General features: G+C 36.7%; 1 protein-coding gene across 1 annotated transcript; it reads left to right on the plus strand.

Annotated features, from left to right (window-relative positions):
* Positions 1–792: 792 nt before the first annotated feature.
* Positions 793–25459, plus strand: slc6a2 (solute carrier family 6 member 2). The gene is made up of 15 exons (XM_067402309.1): positions 793–997; positions 1267–1710; positions 3406–3537; positions 3885–4122; positions 14964–15102; positions 15289–15423; positions 15554–15657; positions 16970–17094; positions 17287–17399; positions 20027–20155; positions 20591–20690; positions 21696–21796; positions 22205–22372; positions 23291–23362; positions 23498–25459. The coding sequence occupies exons 2-15, from the start codon at positions 1434–1436 to the stop codon at positions 23519–23521; spliced, it is 1857 nt and encodes a 618-aa protein (XP_067258410.1). The 5' UTR covers positions 793–997; positions 1267–1433; the 3' UTR covers positions 23522–25459.

Here is a 25459-nt window from a genome sequence, read left to right on the forward strand (position 1 = left end):
ATGTCATATGCAAGCCTCACTGAGCCATCAGATTTCAACAAAAATATCTTAATTTGTGTTCTGAAGATTAACGAAGGTCTTACAGGTGTGGTGAGTAATAAATTACAGAATTTAAATTTTTGGGTGAACTAACCCTTTAAGATGGAACCACTGAACTCACATGAACTGTTTCAAATATGTTTTTAGTACCTTTATGGATCTTGAGAGAGGAAATGTCATTGCTGTGAATGCAGACCGCACTGAGCCATCAGTTTTCATCAACAATATCTTCATTTGTGTTCCAGAGATGAACAAAGGTCTTACAGGTGTAGAATGACATGAGGGTGCGTAATAAATTACATTATTTTGATTTTTTGGTGAACTAACACTTTAATTTTAGTTAATGTTCAAATTTAGTAGTTAGACTACTCATACATTATTAAAATCAAAAGTTGTATTTGTTAACAGTTAATGCACTGTGAACTAACATGAACATGAACATTTTATTATATGACATTAACAAAGATTATACTAGATTAAATGTATTGCAAAGATTAAATGTATTGCTCATTGTTCATGTTAGTTAGCCTAATACGTTAACGAATGAGATCTTATCTTACGTGTTATTTTATTATAGATGGGTATTACACAAAAAAATGTGTATGTTTTCAAACTCGTAGTAGATCTAAATGTTAAAAAAAGCAACAACAAAAAAATCTCGAAGGTGCTTTTTTTTTTCTTTTTTTTTTAAGTCCAGCGGTGGCGCACCGCATGTTTGTGGATGAGTGTGACATTCGAGGGCGGAGGGGAAGCTTCAAAAATATGAACAAGCGACGATGATGCTGAACATAGAAAATATCACGTGTGGAGAAACTGGATTTTGGTTTAAATGATCACAATTTATAGCCTCCAAGCTGGAAGGGAGGGGAGAGTAAAACTTCCATGAGAAGCAGCAGTCTCTCATTTTCTGGATCAAGCAGAAGGGACGGATCATGGAGGGACCCCCTCATGTTGACAAGTACAGAGTCATCTTTAAATATTCCAGACTTCAAAAGCGACACTTTATGCAGATATATACAGTTATTATGTGAAATGTGGTGCGTCCAACAGGAAATCTCGACTGATTGTCACTAAAGTTTCTTTTCTTCGTTACCAGCGACAAAACGCTTTCGCACATTCATTGATTGTAAATCGTTTTGCGCGCTCGGTTGTTTAACATGTTGATGGTGCATGGGATGCTTTAATGTCTCACTGTTATAGTAAACTTCAATTTCTCCTCTCTTTCAGCTGATGAACAATCTCTTCCTCACCGGGAGAGCCAACTGCTGTAGCGTTTCCTATTCATCATCATCATCCTCAGCATCATCATCAGCAGCATCATCATCGTCAGTGCGAGCGGCACGCTCCTCACTTGCTCCACATCCTCGGGGCCACGAGAGCGCCTGGGCGCAAAGATGAACATCCAAGTCCTGCCCGAGCACAAACTGTCCTCGGTGGCCCCGTTGAAACAGTTTAACGTAGAGAAAAAGGAAGTGGAGCTGATCCTGGTGAAGGAGCAGAATGGGGTCCAGTACACGAACTCCTCTGTCGTGGCCTCTCCGAGCTGCGCTGAGGAAGTGGACAGGGAGACATGGGGAAAGAAACTGGACTTTCTACTCTCTGTCATAGGCTTTGCTGTGGACCTGGCCAATGTCTGGAGGTTCCCCTACCTGTGTTACAAAAATGGAGGAGGTAAGATTTATTTATTTTGAGGGTCACCCTTTACTTTGCTTTTACATTACTGGCCAAGTCTAATGAACGATATGAGTTTTACGTAATATATACTTATTTGGTGGAGCAGCTTACAAACTTGTTATTGCCTTTGGAATTCATTTGAATTGCATAAACTATAACAGACGCACCTTGTCTCAAACTATTTTTAAAACACATCCTGTGTTTCAGAAATACTTTTAAGTTAAATTCATTTTTTGCTGTTCTGATTAGTAAGAGGATTTTAAAATAAATGAGAACACATGAAAAAAGATATATTTGAAAAGATTAAACATTTTACTTTTTAAAGATTTAACTTTTTCAAAAATGAAAAGAATGATTTACTCATTTTTATTTAACAAAGCAATATGTATACTTGTTAGGTATAAAAATGTTAGGTTGGCATATCAACATAATATAATTTAATGACATGCATAACTGTAACATATGCAGTCACCAAGATGCTGTCCTATAACGCTTACATCAACTCTGAATTTTTACGATGAAGTTCTGGGAATGTAACATTAAAAAAAAAAAAAAAAAAGTGAAACAAACATAAAGAAGCGTTTTTTATTTTTATTTTTGTTGTTTAGACGTTAAAAAAACTTACTAGGCTCAAAAGGTTTTGACCAATGATACTTGAAAAGAGCTCATTTTATAATCCCACTTTATTCCAATGATTATGACTCAAATCATTCAAGAATTATGAACCAGTTGTTTCTCTGAACAACCTGCCAGCACATGTGCTAGAACTAATGTCAGTGTCAGCGAACTCATTAACTACTAGTGGGCTATTGTTTAACAGATTTGTTATCTTTTATAATTTATGAGTTACTAAACATGTTTTCTCACTCTTTGGGCATGTAGGTCAGGTTTGAGACAGAAATGTGTTTATGAATGAAACAGACTAACTTTTTTTTTTTTTTGCAAAAGTGTATTTAAATGCTTTATGACAATCAGTGGCCTTTTAGTAAAATAAACATTTTTTCTCTGCATAAATGTTATGCAGAGGACAAAATGTTTCATTTTGCATGTTAAACAAAGAACTGATTAAAATATTAAAACTATAATATTGAAACCGGCTTCAGCAAATACAAATAGAGCAGGGTAGATTTCTAACATTTCTGATTTTGAAAACATCATGGGTCAGGGGTCAGACAGTTTCATGGAAAGATAACATGTGAAATGATATCCTTCACCTCTAAAGAGATGGCTACACCATGAGTAATTTTTCACATCTGAATATTTTATAATGCAAAGTCAGAGTTAAGAACTATGGTTATATCAAACTGGCTCTAACTCCACTGTGGACGGACCATTCACTACATTTGCAGCTACAATGACAAATCGCCACTTTGGATTTACAAGGTTCTATCTGCATTCTGACCAGATATTGAGCTTCAAAATGTTTGCATTCTATTCAACTTTGTAGGTAGAACCTTTTTGTTTTCTAAGTAAAATTCCAAAAAATGTACACAACTTAAAAAAAAATCGCATAATGTAAATAAGTCGTCACAGAACAAGAATATGTGAATGTGAAATTTTGACAAAAATGTCAGATAGAACCTTATAATTCCAAGGTGACGAAATGCCTATTTTTCAGCTGTCATTTATTCTTTGGCCATCTGTAGATTTCTGTCAGCAATCTAATGTAAAATTCTATAATGTGTCCCCCAGGTGCCTTTTTGATCCCATACATTCTGTTCCTGTTTATCGCTGGGATGCCTCTGTTTTACATGGAACTTGCCCTGGGTCAGTACAACAGAGAGGGAGCAGCTACTGTTTGGAAGATCTGCCCTGTATTTAAAGGTAAATTTGTAATCATAAAAGATTTTGAGATGAAATGTTCCATGTTCTCAAAACACTGTGAATTGCAACATGTATAACTAGTTCACTATCCAATGAACAGCAAAAAAAATGTTCTACAATAGCCTTTTGGATGTTTCATTTTCACACTGACCTGGCGGGCACAAACCGCGTTAACTCGATCCATCAAAAGCTAACAACTCTGTTTACTGGGGCAGTGAACTATACAGTTATAAAGTGGCTCTGATGTGACTTTGAAGTCAATGCACACATTTTTTACTTCATATATTAAAGCAAACAGAGGCCTGAAACAGTTAAAGCAAAACAAAATATTTGTTTTTCCTCCTCAGGCGTGGGCTACACTGTGATCGTCATAGCATTGTATGTGGGCTTTTACTACAACGTCATCATAGCCTGGTCTCTGTATTACTTATATGCTTCATTGTCAAGTGAGCTGCCCTGGCTCAGATGTAATAACCTGTGGAACAGCCCCAACTGCACTGATCCAAAGCTCATCAATGGCACCTTCTTGGGTAATGGAACCTCCTATGCCAAGTACAAGAACACACCGGCTGCAGAGTTCTACGAGTGAGTCTAAAAATGTCTTTTTTACCAATGTCTTTTGCTCTGTGGCTTTGCAGTTGTAACTGAGTTTTTGTGTATTATTGCACAACTTTACTTATAGTAGTATGAAATCAAACAAAGTTTAAGGTGTGAAGCAATGTCAATGTCAGTTAAAAGAATTCAGGCAGACCGTTGATAGACTATTTAATCCACAGCAGTCAGCTTGAGATTTGCTTAAAAGTACCATGCTTATTACACAAACTCTTTTATTTTATTTTGTGAGTAGATGTTCTAAACACATTAAAACAAGAACATGAAACATAGCCACTAACAAAATAATCAGTTATGAGTGATATAGCTGTTTCACTAGTCAAGTGTTTCCTGTTTCTTCATAACATCTGTGATATTTTTCGACATTGATCCAAACTGTCATGTACCAGTTGCTTGCCGCTTCCTATTGAGTCTTGCTGATAAAGCATGTAATGGAGCTATCACTCACCCATCGCTGTTTGGGATTTGTTTTCTATCCTTTCTTTTATTCCATCGAGTATGTAATGTTTTGCAGGGCTGGCACAAGCATGGCACATCTGCACAGTATTGGCTGCGTAACTGTGTCTGTGTGAGATCATGAAAACATTCTTAGTGATATGGATGATTTCTTTTGGATCAGACAGGAAAAGATGAAAAACACATTTCAAACCTGGCTGTGCCTGTGTTTCTGTCAGGCTGTGTTGATGGGTTTTGGGCTGTAGTTAATCATTACTGCTAGTCAGGGTACCTCGCATTGTGACATACAAAGGCAAAATAAATGTTTGGGCTACTGTATTCAAAGTTGATATTGTGGCTTTATATATAGCCAAACACTTATGCGTTGTTATATTATTAACATCCTACCATAATCAAGCTCAAACTGAGTTAAACGTTTTTGACCAGTGAATGCTGGAAGTACATGTGTTGTCCATCATTAGAATGGACACACCTGAGGCAGTGAGTCGCATTACGTTTTCATCAATGTAATAATAAAGTTTATTGTAGCCTATATGTCAGAGCTCAGTTTTTTTTTGTTCATTTGTCATTTGCAAAGGCTATTTAAGACAGTATTGGTTAAGACTCTATGTCAAATTCTAGACTAAGACACTCTTCTCCGCTCCTCAAATACATAAAACAATAGCCTTAATATATAGTGTTTCATAAGGAAGCTTGTTTCTGCCATGAAATAAAAAATAAAAAAGATAATTGCGACACGTTATCTCACAATTCTGACTTATTTTCTTACAATTGCGAGATATAAAGTCAGAATTACATTATATAAAGTTTGAATTGCGAGTTATAGTCAGAATTGTAAGATATAAACTTGCAATTGCGTGTTATAATGTCCAGTTGTGAGGGAAAAAAGACGTTTTTTTCTATCTTGCAGTTGCATGTTATAAAATGAGAATTGCGAAATATAAACTCACAGTTCTGAGAAAAAAAGTTTGTAAGATGCAACCTTGAGTTTATATCATGCAATTCTGACTTTATAACTCGCAATTGTGAGTTTATATCTCAATTCTGAGGGGAAAAAAGTCAGAATTGTGAGATAAAAAGTCGCAATTACCTTTTTTATTTTTTATTTTTTATTTAGTGGTGGAAACAAGCTTCCATAGTTTTGTGAGTAAAGAAATCAATGTTCTTATTTAAAGAATCAGTTCTTTATTTACCCTTGCATTGCAAAGTTTGTGCGGCACTTCGTTCACAGTAGAGGCAGTGTGGAGTTATGAGGTTTGACTGTCACGTTGAGGATCCAATGGAGATACGAGGATTAGTATGGAGCACTTTTTAATACTTTTCATTGCTTAAATATTTGCAAAACCCACCGACAGATGTAAAGGCTGACCAATAGTAATGATTTATGAGAAAAAATTATATGGTGAAAAATGGAGATACAAGGTTTCTGCCTGACATTTTAGATTTTGTTCATTTAGTTTAATTGTCTTACAGAGTTTTAGCATTAGAGTGAAATAATAATAAAAAATTGTAATCTCCTCATTGTAATCGCACCGGACGTGTGAGTATAGGCAAGTGCCTAGAATGCCTATGCATAAATCCGGCCCTGCTGCTAGTTGAATGAGAAACCATATGAAAGAGACTAAACCGGAGAGATGTATCACTGCTAGTTTAGTATTGGAAGACAGATTGATTTCCAGCAATTCTAGCAGGTATCATAATTTTGTGGATGAGGATTCTTATCCTTGCTGAAGGAAAATTTAAAAGCAATAAGTGGTATAATTTCTTCTAGAACTATGAAGCTAAAACCTGTTTTTCTTTTTTCTTTTTCTCAGAGAGATGTATCAGGGGCAGCCATTTGGACAAGTTTGTTGGCTTTAGTAATGTTTTCAGTCTGCATTTATTTATTAGTATTGCCACATTTTAGAGTTATTTCAACTTAGAAGGCCTTTGAGAAAAAACTGGGGACTGAGCAATCATAAGATCTTTCATTATTAAAGGGAAACTTCAACTATAAAATGAAAATTGTCATCATTTACTCAACCTCATTGCAAACATGTGTGACTTTCTTTCTTTTGTGGAACATAATATAAAATATTTTGGTAGATTTTTGTCCAAACAATGGAAGTCAATGGTCACCAAAACTGTTTGGTTACCAACATTCATAATAATATCTTCTTTTGTCATTCCACAGAAGAAAGAAAGTCATATAGATTTGGAATTATACGAGGGTGAGTAAATGATGACAGAATTTTCATTTTTGGGTGAACTATTACTTTAAAGGGTTAGTTCACCCAAAAATGAAAATTCTGTCATTTATTACTTACCCTCATGCCGTCCCACACCCGTAAGACCTTCGTTAATCTTCGGAACACAAATTAAGATATTTTAGTTGAAATCCGATGACTCAGTGAGGCCTGCATAGCCAGCAATGACATTTCCTCTCTCAAGATCCATAAAGGTACTAAAGCATATTTAAATCAGTTCATGTGAGTACAGTGGTTCAATATTAATATTATAAAGCGACGAGAATATTTTTGGTGTGCCAAAAAAAAAATATATATATAACGACTTATTTAGTGATGGCAGATTTCAAAACACTGCTTCAGGAAGCTTCGGAGCATAATGAATCAGTGTGTCGAATCATGATTCAGATCAAACCACCAAACTGCTGAAATCACGTGACTTTGGCTCTCCGAACAGCTGATTCGATACACAGATTCATAACACTCCAAAGCTTCCTGAAGCAGTGTTTTGAAATCGGCCATCACTATATAAGTTGTTATTTAGTTTTTTTGGTGCACCAAAAATATTCTCGTCGCTTTATAATATTAATATTGAACCACTGTACTCACATGAACTGATTTAAATATGTTTTTAGTACCTTTATGGATCTTGAGAGAGGAAATGTCATTGCTGGCTATGCAGGCCTCACGGAGCCATCGGATTTCAACTAAAATATCTTAATTTGTGTTCCGAGGATTAACGAAGGTCTTACGGGTGTGGAACGGCATGAGGGTAAGTAATAAATGACAGAAATTTCATTTTTGGGTGAACTAACCCTTTAAATCATCCAGGTATATTGTAGCTGCTCAGGAGTAGAACACAGGCACAATGATTATCTGATCGGATGCAAAAATTTTAAGCTTACAAGTGCTCAAAATTAGGTCATCATCACTGAAACTTTTATGCGGCACTCAAAACTCTGAAACTCCAGTCTCCAATCTATAATGTATACAGGGCTATGTAAAAGTTTTGATGTAGACAGAAAGGCAGGCACTTGCACTTCAAAGAAAAGCCGTCCTTTTCTGTGTCTAAGGGAAAATCTGTCTCCTTGTGTTAGGGGAAACCAGAAGAATGCGTGGAACAATGAAGAATCTACATCACTTCCACAAAATCATAGAGAAACATGTCATCAGATTCTAGTGAGGGTTCCTGTGTATTCATTCCTTCAATTTATTGCTCAAATCTTATGTGTGAGAAGTTAAGTGTGAGAATTACCTTTAAAAAAGTGTAATGCACACAAATATAGCTGTTTTAGCCCCAAATACAGACACATATATTCACAAACTGTTGCTAAATTATACATTTATTCATGTTAAATGATTACATTTATTTGTTTAAATAAGCTTAAAATATTTTGCTATTTTCTAATGTTTTCCAGAAAGTATCCTGGATAAGGATAACAAATTTGATTTGCCCTGATATGTCACTGCTTCATAGTGTGAATGTTCATCAATATATCTTGTAATATCAATATAATATCATATTATATATTGTAACTTGTTTCTTCCCTATTCTTGTCTTTCCTGGTGATCTACGACTTCTTGTACTTACTGCTTGTCTTGTTCTCACAGTCTGTTTAGCTGTTTCTCTCACTTTCTCCCTCTCCTGTGCTCTTGCCTGCTTTTGGACTGGTTTCCCACACAGCAGTGCTTTGAAGTGTCATTTCCCCAGCTGTCTTCTGTATGTGAGGGGATGTGGAAAGCTGTCATTTCCTCCACTCTTTCCCCCTCATGGCACTCCAATATAATAGTTTTCGGCCACCAGTAATCCTACCATCATGGGACAACACACAGTACTTTACTGTCACGCATACAGCAGACTCACGTGCTCAGCAGGAGTGCCATACACCGAATATTAAGATTAAGCAGTGTGTTGGTCAGAATAGCTAAAATGATGGGGAGAGCTACAAACCAATCACAGAAACAGCTGTTGAACCAGTAGCTATCAATCCGGACACCCCAGTCAAATTCATTGGACTTACACAAACCCTCATGCTACACATCTTTCTAAAACAACCGACAACCAGACAAAAGCAAAAAATGACAAGCTCAACAAAGCAAATTTCATCATCTTCTGCGCCACCCACATATCCTTTCACTATGCTGTCTCTGCTGATCTTGACATGTTCGAGTCAATCACTGTTTGTTGAGAATAATGAACCGTTACTGCTCCATTGTATTGTTTTACACAGCGGGTGTCCTAAATCTAATTATTCCATCATTACTGAAATCTTGTTACATCATACACAGTCTCAGATTTAACACCCGACTGATGTCATGAGGACAGAAATAGTGGATTTCGAGGAAAAAAATACATCATTAAATCAAATAAAATCAAATAAATCATTTGCAAAGCCAAGTCAGAGATTTTTAAAATACTTATTGTGCCTTTAAATAAGAATCAATATACAGTGGGTACGGAAAGTATTCAGACCCCTTAATTTTTGTTATATTGCAGCCATTTGCTAAAATCATTTAAGTTAATTTTTTTTCCTCATTAATGTACACACAGCACCCCATATTGACAGAAAAACACAGAATTGTTGACATTTTTGCAGATTTATTAAAAAAGAAAAAGAAAAACTGAAATATCACATGGTCCTAAGTATTCAGACCCTTTTCTCAGTATTTAGTAGAAGCACCCTTTTGATCTAATACAGCCATGAGTCTTTTTGGGAAAGATGCAACAAGTTTTCACACCTGGATTTGCGGATCCTCTGCCATTCCTCCTTGCAGATCCTCTCCAGTTCTGTCAGGTTGGATGGTAAATGTTGGTGGACAGCCATTTTTAGGTCTCTCCAGAGATGCTCAATTGGGTTTAAGTCAGGGCTCTGGCTGGGCCATTCAAGAACAGTCACGGAGTTGTTGTGAATCCACTCCTTCATTATTTTAGCTGTGTGCTTAGGGTCATTGTCTTGTTGGAAGGTAAACCTTCGGCCCAGCCTGAGGTCCTGAGCACTCTGGAGAAGGTTTTCGTCCAGGATATCCCTGTACTTGGCCGCATTCATCTTTCCCTCAATTGCAACCAGTCGTTCTGTCCCTGCAGCTGAAAAACACCCCCACAGCATGATGCTGCCACCAAAATGCTTCACTGTTGGGACTGTATTGGACAGGTGATGAGCAGTGCCTGGTTTTCTCCACACATACCGCATAGAATTAAGGCCAAAAAGTTCTATCTTGGTTTCATCAGACCAGAGAATCTTATTTCTCACCATCTTGGAATCCTTCAGGTGTTTTTTTAGCAAACTCCATGTGGGCTTTCATGTGTCTTGCACTGAGGAGAGGCTTCCGTCGGGCCACTCTGCCATAAAGCCCCGACTGGTGGAGGGCTGCAGTGATGGTTGACTTTCTACAACTTTCTCCCATCTCCCGACTGCATCTCTGGAGCTCAGCCAAAGTGATCTTTAGGTTCTTCTTTACCTCTCTCACAAAGGCTCTTCTCCCCCGATAGATCAGTTTGGCCGGACGGCCAGCTCTAGGAAGGGTTCTGGTCGTCCCAAACGTCTTCCATTTAAGGATTATGGAGGCCACTGTGCTCTTAGGAACCTTAAGTGCAGCAGACATTTTTTTTGTAACCTTGGCCAGATCTGTGAGCTCTTCAGGCAGTTCCTTTGATCTCATGATTCTCATTTGCTCTGACATGCACTGTGAGCTGTAAGGTCTTATATAGACAGGTGTGTGGCTTTCCTAATCAAGTCCAATCAGTATAATCAAACACAGCTGGACTCAAATGAAGGTGTAGAACCATTTCAAGGATGATCAGAAGAAATGGACAGCACATGAGTTAAATATATGAGTGTCACAGCAAAGGGTCTGAATACTTAGGACCATGTGATATTTCAGTTTTTCTTTTTTAATAAATCTGCAAAAATGTCAACAATTCTGAAATACATAATAATGAACTAGAATAATGAACTAGAATATAGGTTCATTATAATGTGGTTGCTTGATTTTGTTTTTTTATCATGAAGTTTAAACAAATACCATAGGGTTGTTTTCAATAAGTACACTCATTAATCATTAATATGATATGAAGGTTATAAGTTTCACTATTTGCAATGCTTGTTTTCAATCAATTACAAATATAAAAAGGAAGGAAATATGAAATTTATATAAATAGCACTGTCAGCCTGAGGGGTCCATAAACACAACGAATGTGCAGTTTCACAAACACATCTTAGGACATTCTGTTGCTTGTTATGAAAACAAATATAATATGCTCCAGAGTTAAGCAAGCTGTGATGAGACTTCACATGCCATCAGAGTTCTCTTCTGTAGCCATTTTCTGACTTAGAGTACATAGCTGAGGATATGCTGAAATCATAGGTGTTTGGATTTAGCTTGGCAAGGACAGGACATCAGATTAATGAAGAGCTCTAGAGGGAACGCTTGCCAAGATACTCACCAATCTAATGTAATTATTCAATTAGAGGAGGCTGTGCTCACATCTGTCCTGACCAAACCACTGTCACACAGATTGAGTTGAAGCTTCAGATCTGCTGCCACAGAATGAAAAGAGCCGTGTGTTGTTGAATTTAGGAAGATTATCCAGGATGGTTTTGCTGTTTGCATGTTCTTGGACTATAAATTATCACAGTTGCTTTTGTCATTGTGTAACACAATGATCTGTCATTGTCATTTGCTATAAATAACAAGTCATGGGATCCTTTAAAAGGCAGCATAAAAGTGCATGTGAAAGACTAAAGTCAAAGAATGAACAAAATGTGACCATGATGTTTCAGCCTTATTACTGTCATATTGTTATTTATTTATGTATTTTTGTATGTGCATGTTGAAAAGTTCATTAAGACTGAGGTCACATGCAACATTTTGTTATACCTGTAGTCTACTGCACTAGTCAAGTCTTTTCTGCATTTGTTGCGTAACATTTTACATAAAATAGAGTAAAATGTGAGTGAGCTCATTTGTGAAAGTATTTATTGTCATGACAGACTGATCTAATGTTAAAGGGCCAGGGGTCAAATGAAATGTCACAGAGAGTGGATTGAAGGTCAAGCCGTAGCAGGACAGGCGGGTCGACAAGTCCTAGTTTGAAGTCATTGGCAATGATGACGCAAATTGGAGACTTCAAAAACTCTGAATGAGTGGACAGGGATTGGACCGTCTCCTGTGTCTTGAACCTTGAGGGTTTGTCTGGCTTTCCTTTTCTTCATTAACTCAGCCTTGATGTCTTCAACATCAATGTTTCTGTAGACCTCACACTAACGTTTATTCCCTTTTCCCAGTGCATGACCAAATTACTTGTTTGATGAGAAGTTGAGCAATTTTCAAGCTTTTTCCAGCTTAAAGTTTAACTCCTAAAGACAAGTGTCTTTGTTTAGAATATCGCAACACCAAGCCTTTACTGAATCCTTTACTGATACTGATTTACTATATACATCATAACATAAATATGTGACATACTATGCAGAAACATCACACAGTTGGGCTGAACAGATGGGGAAGAATTTGAAAAAGGAATCATTTGGGGATGACACGTTGTCACTTGACAGCTGTCCTAAGGCTAATATTCTGGGTCTTCAATCTTGTTTTAAAGGGGTGGTTTGAGGTATGATTTCACGGTTTTCTATTCCATTGCGCTACTTTTCCATTGTTTTTCGATGTAAACACGCTAAACGGACATGCATGTTTTTGCATCTCGCGTCTTTTGCAGCTCCTCGCACATGAGTGCAGCGTTTTAAGACACCGTGTCAAGTTGAATGAATTTCAACTTTTACATGCAGCGCCGCTCATCACTGTCAGTTCCAAAACTTTGGACCAATCAGAAGAACAGAGACGGGGCAAGCGTTGTGAGCTTCTGTTTACAGTAGCAAGTTGGCATGACATCTGTTTTATCTGTACGTTATTGCCGTTATTGCATCACATCTCAAAAGCACATCTCGAGACCCTCGCTTTCTGCTCTGCGCTTTTTTTAAAACCATTTTTGAGCACTGTGTCGCGTTTTTAGACGCAAAGATGTGTTCTGTGTGAATTAGCCCTAAAAGTTGTAACTTCTTCCTGAGTTTCTCTATCAAACTCCGGTTTGAACAATGTAAGGCTGAACACCGTTACTGACAATTGTCATTTTGGCTGCGTGAGATTCTCCAGCTTTGTTGTTAATGAGCAACTGAAAAGTGAACTGTTAAAGCTCCGCCCTCATCTGGAAAGGGGGCCAGGAGAAGCAGCTCATTTGCATTTAAAGGGATACACATAAAGGCGTGTTTTTGCTCACACCCAAATGGTGCAAATTTGACAAGCTATAATACATTATCTGTGGGGTATTTTGAGTTGAAACTTAACAGACACATTCTGGGGACACCAGAGATTTATTACATCTTGCATTATAGGTCCCTTTAAAAGTAAAATAGAAATGGATCAAATCTGCTTCCATTCATATCATGGCTACTAAAGTTGGAACTCATAAACAAAGTGTATTCAAACAGAGCAGCTTTCATTTTTCCTCTACAAGATACCTCTTTCAGAAGGAAAAGCTACAGCAATGTTCTGGCAGTGCTATAGGGGTTTGTTTATAATGTAAGAACAATGGCCTGTACTGTTTCTCCTCTTTGAACTTCACTGGGAGGTGCAGTACAGGAATCATTTAGATCACATTCTACAGAGACTCTTTTCATGGGGTCTATCCAGACATTTTGCTAGAAACCAGCAATAATATTCATCATTGGATAGTTGAGAAAGCTTTGGTCTTAAACACTATTCACCCCTTTTTTATTTACACAGCCATAAAAAATGTTAGAAACATAGGTCATCCCTCTTGGGGAGCTATAGAACCTGAGGGGAAAAGGGGTTTATGGGTAATTTATGATCTGGAAAATCTTTTGAAACGATTGACGCAGCACAGTGTGTGTGACATAGACTGAAATTTGCTGAATGGTTATATGTCTGAGTGTTTTTGTTTTGTGGATTTTTAGTTTGTAGTTCTACCTGGTTTCCTTTCTCCTCTTGTTATTCCCTGATTGTTCTTACCCATATCTTACCAGTTAGCCCTTGTGTATATACTGTAAGCCCTTGCGTTTCCGTTGTTCTTTGTCAAGTCTTGTCCTTACACGGATGTAATGTTTGATGAGCTTATTTCTGTTTCCTCGTTTCTGTGTTCCTTCTATGTTATATAATGTCATACACTGCATTTGGATCCAGTGCTCCATATTTTATGAGATCCCATTGTTGCACTAGTGAGAGCCAATTTTTTTTAATATAATATAGTCAAACCTGCCATTTGAAGTGGTCCTCACTATTTTGAAAGGCTCATAATATGCCTGTTTTTCATCAAGCTTTTGTGAAGATTAGGTTAATGTTAGTATAAAATAAACATCAGGACAGAGAGGACTGTCTAAAGGAAACTGCCGTAAAACAAGAATGAGTGTAAGCATAACATATAAAGCACATAAAAGGGTGTAAGAATGCGCTATAAAAACAAGATATAGTTCCTTAGAAGGAGTTGGTGTAGACTAAATTCTTTGTAGTTGTAGATTCCTTGTAAGATCTTAAGTTATCAGGGCAAGGTTTCATCATACATTGACTTGTATGATGAACATCCCTTTCTATTTTATACATTCAAGAGGGATACTTAACTCCCTTTTCCAAGTATTATAAGAGCAGTGACGTCAAGTGACAAGCTACTCCCACATCCTGCCAGAATTTCAGTGGTTTGTAACACAGTGAGGCCCCCCACATCCCTGTGTAGAGGGTGTTCCTTACACCAATGGACCTGGACAGTATTTATTCAAAAGCAGTTTTTGTGTGATGAATATTTTTTCATGCACAACTAAAAATATAGCACTTAATAATAATGGATGTTTTATTTGTTGGAGATTCATTGATATGATTCATCCATAATTTGATTAGGAAAACACTCAAAAGGATCTTGTGGTCCCAGAAGGATTGTGGCCCAGGAAACTTCTTTGAACAAGCCTTTGAACAAGGCACACAACACTACATTTCTCAATGTTATATTATTCCATTTTTTTTTTTTTTTTTTTTTATGTGTGAAAATATGCCATATAAAATGCTTTTATCGCAAAATATCAAATTAGGACAGTCATTTTTTAATGTAACTTGCCATTTCTCCTCCTCCAGACGAGGGGTGCTGCACATTCATGAGAGTAAAGGCATCGATGACCTGGGTCTTCCTCGCTGGGAGCTCACCATCTGCCTTGTTATGGTCGTCTTCATCCTCTACTTCAGCCTATGGAAGGGAGTCAAATCCTCTGGAAAGGTGCAAAAACTCTTAAATGATAATTGCAGTACAGATGATTGATTTTGTCCTTTCTGTCAATCAGGAGTCTCTCTGTATTTAGTAATAATATTTTCAATTTATATAGCACTTTTCTTTGTAAAGCGATCTCAAATCAATGGGCAAAAATTTTATAAATAAAAGAGTTATTTATTTGTGTGTGTTTAGGTGGTGTATATTACAGCTACCATGCCCTACATAGTGTTGTTGGTGTTGCTGATTCGAGGCATCACTCTCCCTGGTGCAATGAATGGAATTAGGGCATATCTCCACATTGACCTAAAGAAGCTCAATAACCCTCAAGTAAGTTCAAGCTAATAGGGCTCAACTTATTTGATGAAATAATTCCATATATTTACCATGAGCCTTAAAAAAATAGTCACAACGACATACTTCTCTTAGATAGATTGACACTTATTTTTGTTTGCTGCAGGTATGGATTGATGCAGCTACTCAGATTTTCTATTCTCTAGGAGCTGGGTTTGGAGTCCTTATTGCCTTCGCTAGCTACAATAAATTTGACAATAACTGCTACAGGTACAACAAATCTTTGATACAAGTGGTAAATTCTCTAAAAAAATAACTTCTCATCAGAATTGCAGAATTACCCAATTCTTCCTTAGCGGTCACTAAAAACAGGTTCCAATGTGAGCAAATTAATCTTACCTGAAAGCTTATATTATTGATTTATTGATCTGTTAGCCCATGTCCATTCCACACTGCAGCACAGCAATGGTAGTCCGCTGAGACTGTGAAGCTGTGCTTGCTTAAGGGTTGAAGTTCCAGCATGGTGTTTCCAGAGACAAAAGTTAGGAAAAGTTGTTGGTGGGGCCAGCAGGTGGCAATCACCTTGTAAGCTTTGTGGATAACAGTCTGTTAAGATTCTCAGGAGGTCAAGATGTTTCACCATTCATTCTGTTGTGCACTGAGAATTTAATCACATAATACTCAATTACATCACAAGACTAGTTAACAAGTTTTTTATTGCAGAGGTGGAAATTGTCAGTTAATAATCAGTTTGTCAGGTACCTTAAAAAAAAATACAGATTATTCATCTTGCCCACTTAGGTAAGCTTGTGTTAAATTGCTTTCAAACATGTTTTTGATGCCTAGTCAGTAAAGCACACTAATGACTTACAGTCAGCAGTATTGATTTCACATCCCAATATGTTAATGTCTAAAGCTGGAACCCCACTGATCCAACAGGTTTTTGCTCTCCAGGGAACAGATGTTTTACTAAGACCTAAAATCTACAGTCATGTCAAAATATTTGTTAACAAAATATTTGTTGCTGAAATAAAATTAAGAACACCAATTAAAATATCAGTTTAAAATATTCATGTTCACATTATTTACATTTAAATAAGCTAGTGCATATAATATTCTGCGGCATTTTTCACCTTTTCGGTATTTGGCCACCAGAATAATATGTTGCAAGCAGATGGCTGCTCAGATTTATGTGCTTCTTCACAGACTACGCTAAATGGTTCCACCCTATAGGTCACACAAATCAGACATGATTTGTATTTTTATATTCTTTCTTCTTAGACCTGGTCTTTGTTTGGTTATGAACTGGACTATTGTAATGTCTAGTCATTGCAACTGGCAAACATTGTGGGAACATGGAAACAAGCTTTTAAAAAACAACGCTAAACCTGAAACTTTACAGTTTGTGCTCCGCACAGGAACCGTCTAAATGAATCTTGATAGAGACTTGAGCAGATCCACAGTGAGGTTAAGCCACAGCTTTGACATCGCCTCACTGTGGGTTTTAAGTGCTTGTAGATCCTTCTCAGCAGTTTTGAGACTTAAGGTGTAATGTAAACTTTCATTTTGTGCTTTGTTGCAGGGATGCTATTCTGACCAGCACAATAAACTGCATAACCAGTTTCTTCTCAGGGTTTGCCATCTTCTCAGTACTGGGGTATATGGCTGAACAACATGGTGTCAACATAAAGGATGTGGCCACTGAGGGTCTGTTACTCCCACATCTACACTTTCCTGTCTTTTTTATGTATTACTCGCCCTTTTCGTGTTTCTCAATTTTACACTGTGCACTTTTCTTTCTTTTGTGGTTAACCAGAGTGTGACCCTAAACTAACGTTTTTGTGAAAGTGCAGTGTCTGTCTATTGATCTGTGTTGTAATTGCTTATATCTGTGTGCAGGAGCTGGACTGGTGTTTATTATCTACCCAGAAGCAATTTCAACTCTACCTGGATCTACATTCTTTGCGATAGTCTTTTTCATTATGCTTCTGACACTTGGAATTGACAGCTCTGTGAGTACAAATGAATCTTGTTATTGTGTAGGTTCATATGCTGACAGATGGTATTGTCTTTTTATGGTAAAGAAAATTTGCCAGTGCTATCGCACATGAAATTTGAATAGACAAAAAATACATACAAATACACTAACAATTAGTACTAAAACTAAAATTGCGTGGCTCCAAAATATACTTCCTATCTTTAAAGCTGCAGTCCATAACTTTTTTTGGTTAAAAATCAATTTTTGATCAAGTACATAACCAGCCAGTGTTTAAAACTATCTCCTTACCTTAGCCCGATTCACATCGGTAAGCTTGTAATAATGTTTTATAATAAAATCGTTACTGGTGGGTTTCCGCAGGAAATTTGAGCGTACCGCCGTTCGTCTTTGTGTCATTACGACACGTGAGGATGCTGCTGGTAGCAGATCATTTATAGCCTTTTCTCACAGCAGCTGGAATAATTAAATTTATCATTTTGATGGCGGATTGTAATTCAGAAATGTCTGGAAAACTGGAGATTAACCCGTAGTCAAAAGCAAAAGACTTCGGACTGCGGAGTGGCTACAGAAATTGAAAACTACATGTAACGCTAATACACACTAAATACACATAGTCACGCAATGCTGATTTTTTAACATTAACAATTTGAGAACAAAGTATAACGATAATAATAATTTGCACGGTCTGACGTGATCCGTATGGAGGACCACAAGTGTCATGGAAATAGTAATAAAGCATATCCTTAATTAATAACTAATTGTACAATAAAATGTGCATTAAGAAATGTGTCTACAAATTAATTGATTGATAGAGAACCTAAAATGGAAGAAACCATTTCCCACACATGAGAGCACACAATAAATGCCATCATTTCTTTGGCTGACTATATCGACAGTAATGTGCCAGTTGACTATGTCTATGCTCTGACAACGTTGCTTCATCTTAGGGGAAAACTTGGAAGCATCCTGTCGGCATTTAAAGGATGCCGTTTGATGAGTTGGAGCATATAATTCACCAAATGGGAACATCTCAGAGTTTCGACCCTCTTGACATACAAAGAGACAAGGTTCAGCAACAAATCTCCCTTGGAATCTGGCGCAGGGAGATGGCAAAACGCTTTGGTGTGTCTTTGAAACCTCTCCATCGCAGGATTGCACATTAGGGAATAAGGTAAGAAACATTGCTGTATTGCTTTAGCTATGGCTAACGACATGTAGTGTTGACAACACTGGAGAAAAGTCGTTTGCAAATCCGGTTCATGGGGAGTCGGGGACTTTAAGGACAGCCTGCATTGGATGACGACGCTACATGTCTTTAGCCATAGCTAAAGCAATAGACAAGATACGACACACCAAAGCATTTTGCTATCTCCCTGCGCTAGATTCCAAGGGAGATTTGTTGCTGAACCTTGTCTCTTTGTATGTCAAGAGGGCCGAAACTCTGAGATGTTTCCCATTTGGTGAATTATATGCTCCACCTCATCAAACGGTGTCCTCCAAATGCCGACAGGATGCTTCCAAGTTTTCCCTAAGATGATGCAACGCTGTCAGAGCATAGTCATAGTCAACTGGCACATTACTGTCGATATAGTCAGCCAAAGAAATATTTTGTTATCTTATGTGTGGGAAATTTTAGGTTCTCTATCAATCACCTTCTCCTTTCCACATCAATGACATACGTCTGCACATGACTTGCCAGGTAATAGGCAATCAGAGAGCTTGTTACACCCATCTCACGTTTAACTCGTTTCCCCAGCGCGCAAGGCTCAAAGTGTCACTGAAATGCTAAACGGAGAGGCTAAAAAGAGAAGATAGATGGTTAAGCAAATCGAATAGCTAATGGAAAAACAGTGGGCAAATGCAAATGGTTAATTGAATTGCCCTTTTTAATGCATGATTAGAACCTGTATTTGTAATTCAATTTCTGAATCCAATTAATTATTTCTCTTTTTAAAGTGCATTTTCAAATAAAATTTGAAATTCCACTACTTTTTTTATGAATTCATAAATGTATTATTAAATGATGTATTTAATGAGTGTTTTGTTGTTTTAGTAAATCCATTTTTAATTTGAACCATTTATTGATGGATTAGCATTCCATTCATAAATTATATTTTATAATTACTGCTTTTATTGCCCATTAAAAAATAAAATGATTACTTTGCAATTTAATCCATATATTTTTAGATTAATTCATTAATTTCTAAACACATTTACTAATGCACATTTTTATTGTACAATTAGTTATTAATTAATTATATGCTTTATTACTATTTCCGTGACACTTGTGGTCCTCCATAGATCCGAGCTAGGCGATCGTTAAAGTCAGAACAAAAGTGGCAGATATGTTACTTACTTGTACATTTTCCAGTGAAAATTCTTACTTTGGTCATACTTCCAAGATGTAGAATCTGTGATTCTGAAGTACAGTATCCACACCAATGTGTTGACTGACAGCAAACATTAGATTCACCCGCGCTGAGGAGCCATGCCGATGCACAACCCCCGTAAAGATGATAATTCCGCCAATAACTGCAATTGCAGGTTTCAAACAGAGATGGCGACAAAGAGGCAAAACTTACGGACTGCAGCTTTAAGAGTAAAATATCTTCCTTTTATTTGATGTAATGTCCTGTTTAGATGGGCGGCATGGAGGCAGTAATCACTGGGCTCTCAGATGACTTCAAAATCCTCAAGAGGAATAGAAAGATATTTACGTTTGCTACAGCATTTGGGACATTCCTAGTAGCCCTTCTGTGCGTCACAAATGTAAGTCTGTTGGGTCTGTGTCATTTAATTTTAAGTCCAACAATTGCCTGTGTTTAGGTAGTATCACAATATGAAAATACACTTGTTGATTTTTTTTTTTTTGGTCACATTATAAATATCAAATTTCCAAAATTGTATTTGGATTGTAAATATAGTGCTGTTTTTAATGCATAATATTTACAGTATTCATTGTCTTTAGATTCAGTGCTGTCATCCATGTGATTGCATCAACTGAAACTTCACTGTGGATCATTTCAACATATATAGGCTTATACTCAAAATAAGAACTTTTGTTGAATACATTTTTATATGATTACTTACATCATGAGCAGGCTAAATCCACAATACAAAATTACATGCAAACAATATAATGATGAATTAATCAATAGAAGTTCTTTATTCAGCAGCATTTGTCTTGTATCTCGGTCATGACAGGGAGGGATCTATGTGTTGACCTTGTTGGACAAGTATGCTGCAGGGACATCCATTCTATTTGGGGTGCTGATTGAGGCCATTGGAGTATCTTGGTTCTATGGTGAGCAGATATAAACTACATACATTCATGTTTATGTATCATCTTCCACTACTGATCCAACCTAATTCACATTTACATGGAATTTAGATAGACCTTATAATGATGATCCTTCCATGTAATCTATAAATCTGTATGTTTGTTCATGTTTTCATTCATGTAATAACATAATTTCTTGCATCTAGTAAAAGTATTGTGCTTTGCAGTCTGTAACAGGTTTTACAGCACACTGTTGTTGTGTGCTATAGTCTTCCTGTATTAGTATCTCACTCTTACTCCCAGGGGTCCTCAGCTTCACACATTTTTGATTTTGGCAGTTCACCTCGATGGCTGGTGCAGGATTCTGGGGGCATCTTTCTCCACAGACAACCATGCAATAGTAGCTGTATATTTAGACAAAAATATATATAAAGTCTGCCCCCAGAACAGTGTAATTTTTGCATCTTCCAGTAGGATTGAGAAACACATGCATTTATCTCATCAATGTGGATACATATATCTTTTATTATTATTATTGTTATTATTCCAAAGCATATATAGTTCTAGTTGCAGACAACCCGTGCAAGGAATGGTAGGTCATTTATTATAGTTCTACTATGTATTCTGTGAAATTTTAAAATTGTTTGTTTACTTTCAGATGCATTATCTGCAAAATTCTTTCACAATAACTCAGGAAAGATCCTTGGCTACTTCATGAATATAAGGATCAGTAACTCCCCCCAGAGCAAACATTTACAAATAGTTCAAAGCCTTGGGATTAAAAAAATTCAAGATTATCGGCACTGCATTCCATGGCATTGCTTCCTGACATCGAACACTTCTCATATCTCCTTTAAATTACATTATATAACTTTTGAACACAATTCTGTCTAAGAGTATAGTACAGAGATTTCAGATCATCATTGATATTGTAAGAAGAGAAGCCACCATTCAGAGAAAGGTCTTGGGTTCCTGTATCTTAAAATGATGTCCAGATGCTGCTAATTTCTTCATGTATTTGCCTCTTAGGCGTGGACAGATTTAGTGAGGACATTGAACGCATGATGGGCTTCAAACCAGGAATCTACTGGAGGCTCTGCTGGAAGTTTGTCAGTCCAGTGTTCTTATTGGTGAGTGAAAAAGAGCGAAGCATGTGACTTTTAGGGATATTATGTCCTATCTCTACCCACTGTTAGATTACACTTTAAAATAGCTTTGTCAGTTAACCTACAAATGTACTTTATGTGGTAGCTGTGGTTCTTAGCATGTCTGGAATATTTTCTGATATGAGTTAAGGATGACATATTCTCTCTGGGATGTAAACCAACCTAACCTAAACTTACAGGCTAAAAGGGGAAACTTTTCCTCATTGTTCAGATGAAACAGGCACCTCATTTGGATGTGAAATACAGCTAATACAATAAAAAAAAATAAAAAAATGATTTATTTACTTATGCTGACAAATCTGATTCTTTTGTACAGAATAGTGAATTACTTCTTATTGTTTCTGTACTTCCTGACTTCTATTTTCTGTGCAGTTTGTGGTGATCGCCAGCATTGTTACTTCCGGCGACCTGAGATATGATGAATATACTTTCCCTTACTGGTCAAATATTGTGGGCTGGTCCATAGCCTTGTCCTCCATGTTGTTTGTACCCATCTATGCCATCTACAAATTCCTCAGTATGCCAGGCAGCTTCAAAGAGGTTAGCAAACGCATACACTCATACAGCAAGTTATAAATACTATAACCCACATCTTAAAGGGATAGTTCACCCAAAAATGGAAATTCTGTCATTATTTACTCACCCTCAAGTTGTTCCAAACCTGAAGGAATTTCCATGGATATGGGTAACCAAACAGTTGATGTAGACATTGACTTCTATAGTAGGAAAAAAAAAAAAACAACAACAACTAAAAAAGTCAATGGGGTCCCAATGGGGTCCCATCAGCTGTTTTGTTACCCATATTTGTGTTCAACAGAAGAAAGAAATTCATACAGGTTTTGAACAACTTGAGTGGGAGTAAATTATATATATATATATATATATATATATATATATATATATATATATATATATATATATATATATACACACATACACATTTTCATACCTAGTTCTTCTGTTCTTCAATTGAAAAAATACAAATTATATTTCACATAACGTCAAGTCAGATTATAGTAGGTATTACATTAGTACACCCCTTAACCTCTCACTAGTAAGAATGCTTGACAGACAAACTTCCAGCAGAGCCTCCTGTAGATTTCTTATTTGATTCCCATCTTGTGTTCAATGTCCTCCACAAATCTGTCCTTGACTTAAATCCACTTCATCACTTTGTGTGGTCCTAGAACTGTTATATTTTCATCTGTAAATGTGTCACTTCCCAAAGCCACAAACATGCTACTGACATCTGGCTCAGTGCTTTCATTCTCATATTTTCCACAAGCGGTATTCTACCTTAAATGGCTTCAGAGATCATCTAACATATGAAGAATAAAATGCCACATTGCCATCTGTTTCAAAGCAGATAATTGAGTTTTTGTTTAGGTTTGTGGTTCATTATTGCTTTGTGTTTATGCCTGCTAGTTCACTTTATGTTTTGACTCTCTTCCATTGCAGAGGATAGCGTACTGCATTACTCCAGAACATGAACATCACTTGGTGGCCGAGGGTAACGTCAGACAGTTCAAGGTAAGAACTGAGTCATAATGCAAAACGTATCATTTACAATTACCAGCTTACCAATATTTAGCTAAGAGAGTGGAGCCCTTTCGCGAAACAAATGTCCTTACATTTTCTGTTGTCCATTATGTCTTGTTTTTCCAGCTCAGACATTGGTTATCCATCTGATGAAGGGGTCAAATGGGAGTTCCCTACTGCTACTTGAATGCTGGAGAAGATATGGTGTGTGTGAGAGAGAAAGGTTTCTGCAAAGATCTTTTACTGTATGAAAAGTGTCCCCTGAGAAAAGGACAGAATGAATCGATGGCTTTGTGCATTTCCCCAACCACACACTATACTGTCCAGTCTGCTCCATTTGTGTTCAGTGGTTGACTTGAATTTTTTTTTTTTATATTGTGGGGCAAAATAAATGTTGTGCCTGTACTTTTTTTTTTTTTTTTTTAAATCATACCCTAATGTTTTATTCCGAATACCTCTCAAAAGACCTCAGAAATCTTCAAAACACATCATTTTTTACGTTAAACACATGTTTTTCTCTTTATAAATAATTTTTTGTTTCTCGTTTTAGTTTCTCTGCTGGTTATAGGTCATTGTTGGTAAGATATTATCCTATATGGTTTGGCAGTTGAATGTGTGTTCATATGGAATAAGTGGGTGTGACAGGATAACTTACACCCTAGGTTTAAGTTTTACTGTAGGTGACACGCTGAGAAATGGAAACCCCCTTGATATTCCGGGAAATCTTTCAGGCCATAACAGGCTTGGAGCGTTTTGAGTCATTGCTACAGTATATGTTATCGTGCAGCTGTGAGTTTCTCACATTTTACCTTGTTTCCCAAGAATGGTTTGATTGTGCAACAGCTGGCTTACATCAAGTGTCCACCAAGAATTATCTCAAGCACATCTTTTCCCTTTTTGACACACCTCACAAAGCAGACATACACCACTGTGTCAGTGCCTTATCTAGCCATAAACTTCCTGTCATTAAGCCTCTCATCCTTATGAAGAGAGTGCAGGGACGTTCTTCATGTCTAAAGCATCTCATTGAGAGAGAGTCTCAATTAACTCCATGCCAAGGGGAATTTATACTCGTAGCTTTCAAAATTAACTGAGATCCAATGATATGCCTCAAGTAGAGCTCAAGAGCTCTTCTTTTGTTATATTTAAATCTATCTAAGGGGAAAGGGATTTTTAGTTTTCAGTCAACGGATCAATATTTTATGTTTTAATTATGGCCTTGAATTAGAGCAACATTTATTTAGGACCAATTAGCTAAATTATATCATATTTTGAACTTAAGAACTTTTTGAAGTCCAGATGACCATGTAAAGCTTACTAGTGTTTGGATACACTTGGCAGGGGGTTAGCTTAGTTAGTCGAATTGTGTTTGATTTGACAAAAGTTTTATTGAAAATCTCTTTAATCTGACAATTCAATTAATTGAGCTTTTGTGGTACAGTCCCATTATCATGTGGTCCCTTTGAATATTTCAAGCCTTTTATGGCTTGTGTGTGTGTCCATGTGCGATAACAGGTTTTGTTTCTTAGGTTTTCAAACCAGTCAAGATCAATTGTCTATGTGGTTGTTTTTGTCTCAAGATGACAAATACATTTTGTGGTTCACCATGGCTTTCTCGCTTGAAGGAAATGTTTTAACATTTTTAAGTGCCAAAATCAACTCCCTGTTTGTTTGTGTTTTATTTATTTGTGTAGAATAATTTTGAATACAAAAAAAACTACAGATCACTGGTAGGAAGCAAGCAACATATGTGGATTATGAAATATAAAGAGATACAAATATATTCTTTTGTTATATATCTAATATTGTATGTATCAAATTCTTTATAAAACGTGAATGTAAAACATTTTAAGCAAAGTGTCTACTGTTATATCATGCTTTGTGATGTCGGTAAAGATATAAGTATACAGAAATGTATTATTCCGTGTAACCGGGGGTTTCATAGCCACATGAATGTAAACGGAGCAGCTCTGGCATTTCTGAGTGATGCTTACAGAATAATGTGTACATCTACAAACTTGTCCTTTTGATTGTGTGACAAATATATATAAAGAAGTCAAAATATGCACATTATAACAATAAAGTCCT

Source organism: Chanodichthys erythropterus, chromosome 11 (assembly GCF_024489055.1).
Source record: "Chanodichthys erythropterus isolate Z2021 chromosome 11, ASM2448905v1, whole genome shotgun sequence".
NCBI lineage: Eukaryota > Metazoa > Chordata > Actinopteri > Cypriniformes > Xenocyprididae > Chanodichthys > Chanodichthys erythropterus.

Bases quoted from the DNA above. Each gene is read 5' to 3' on its own strand.
- slc6a2 (XM_067402309.1), top strand. From the start codon at position 1,434: ATGAACATCCAAGTCCTGCCCGAGCACAAACTGTCCTCGGTGGCCCCG. The intron at 3,538-3,884 runs GTAAATTTGTAA...TTTCCTCCTCAG, and splicing joins GATCTGCCCTGTATTTAAAG to GCGTGGGCTACACTGTGATC. The intron at 17,095-17,286 runs GTCTGTTACTCC...ATCTGTGTGCAG, and splicing joins AAAGGATGTGGCCACTGAGG to GAGCTGGACTGGTGTTTATT.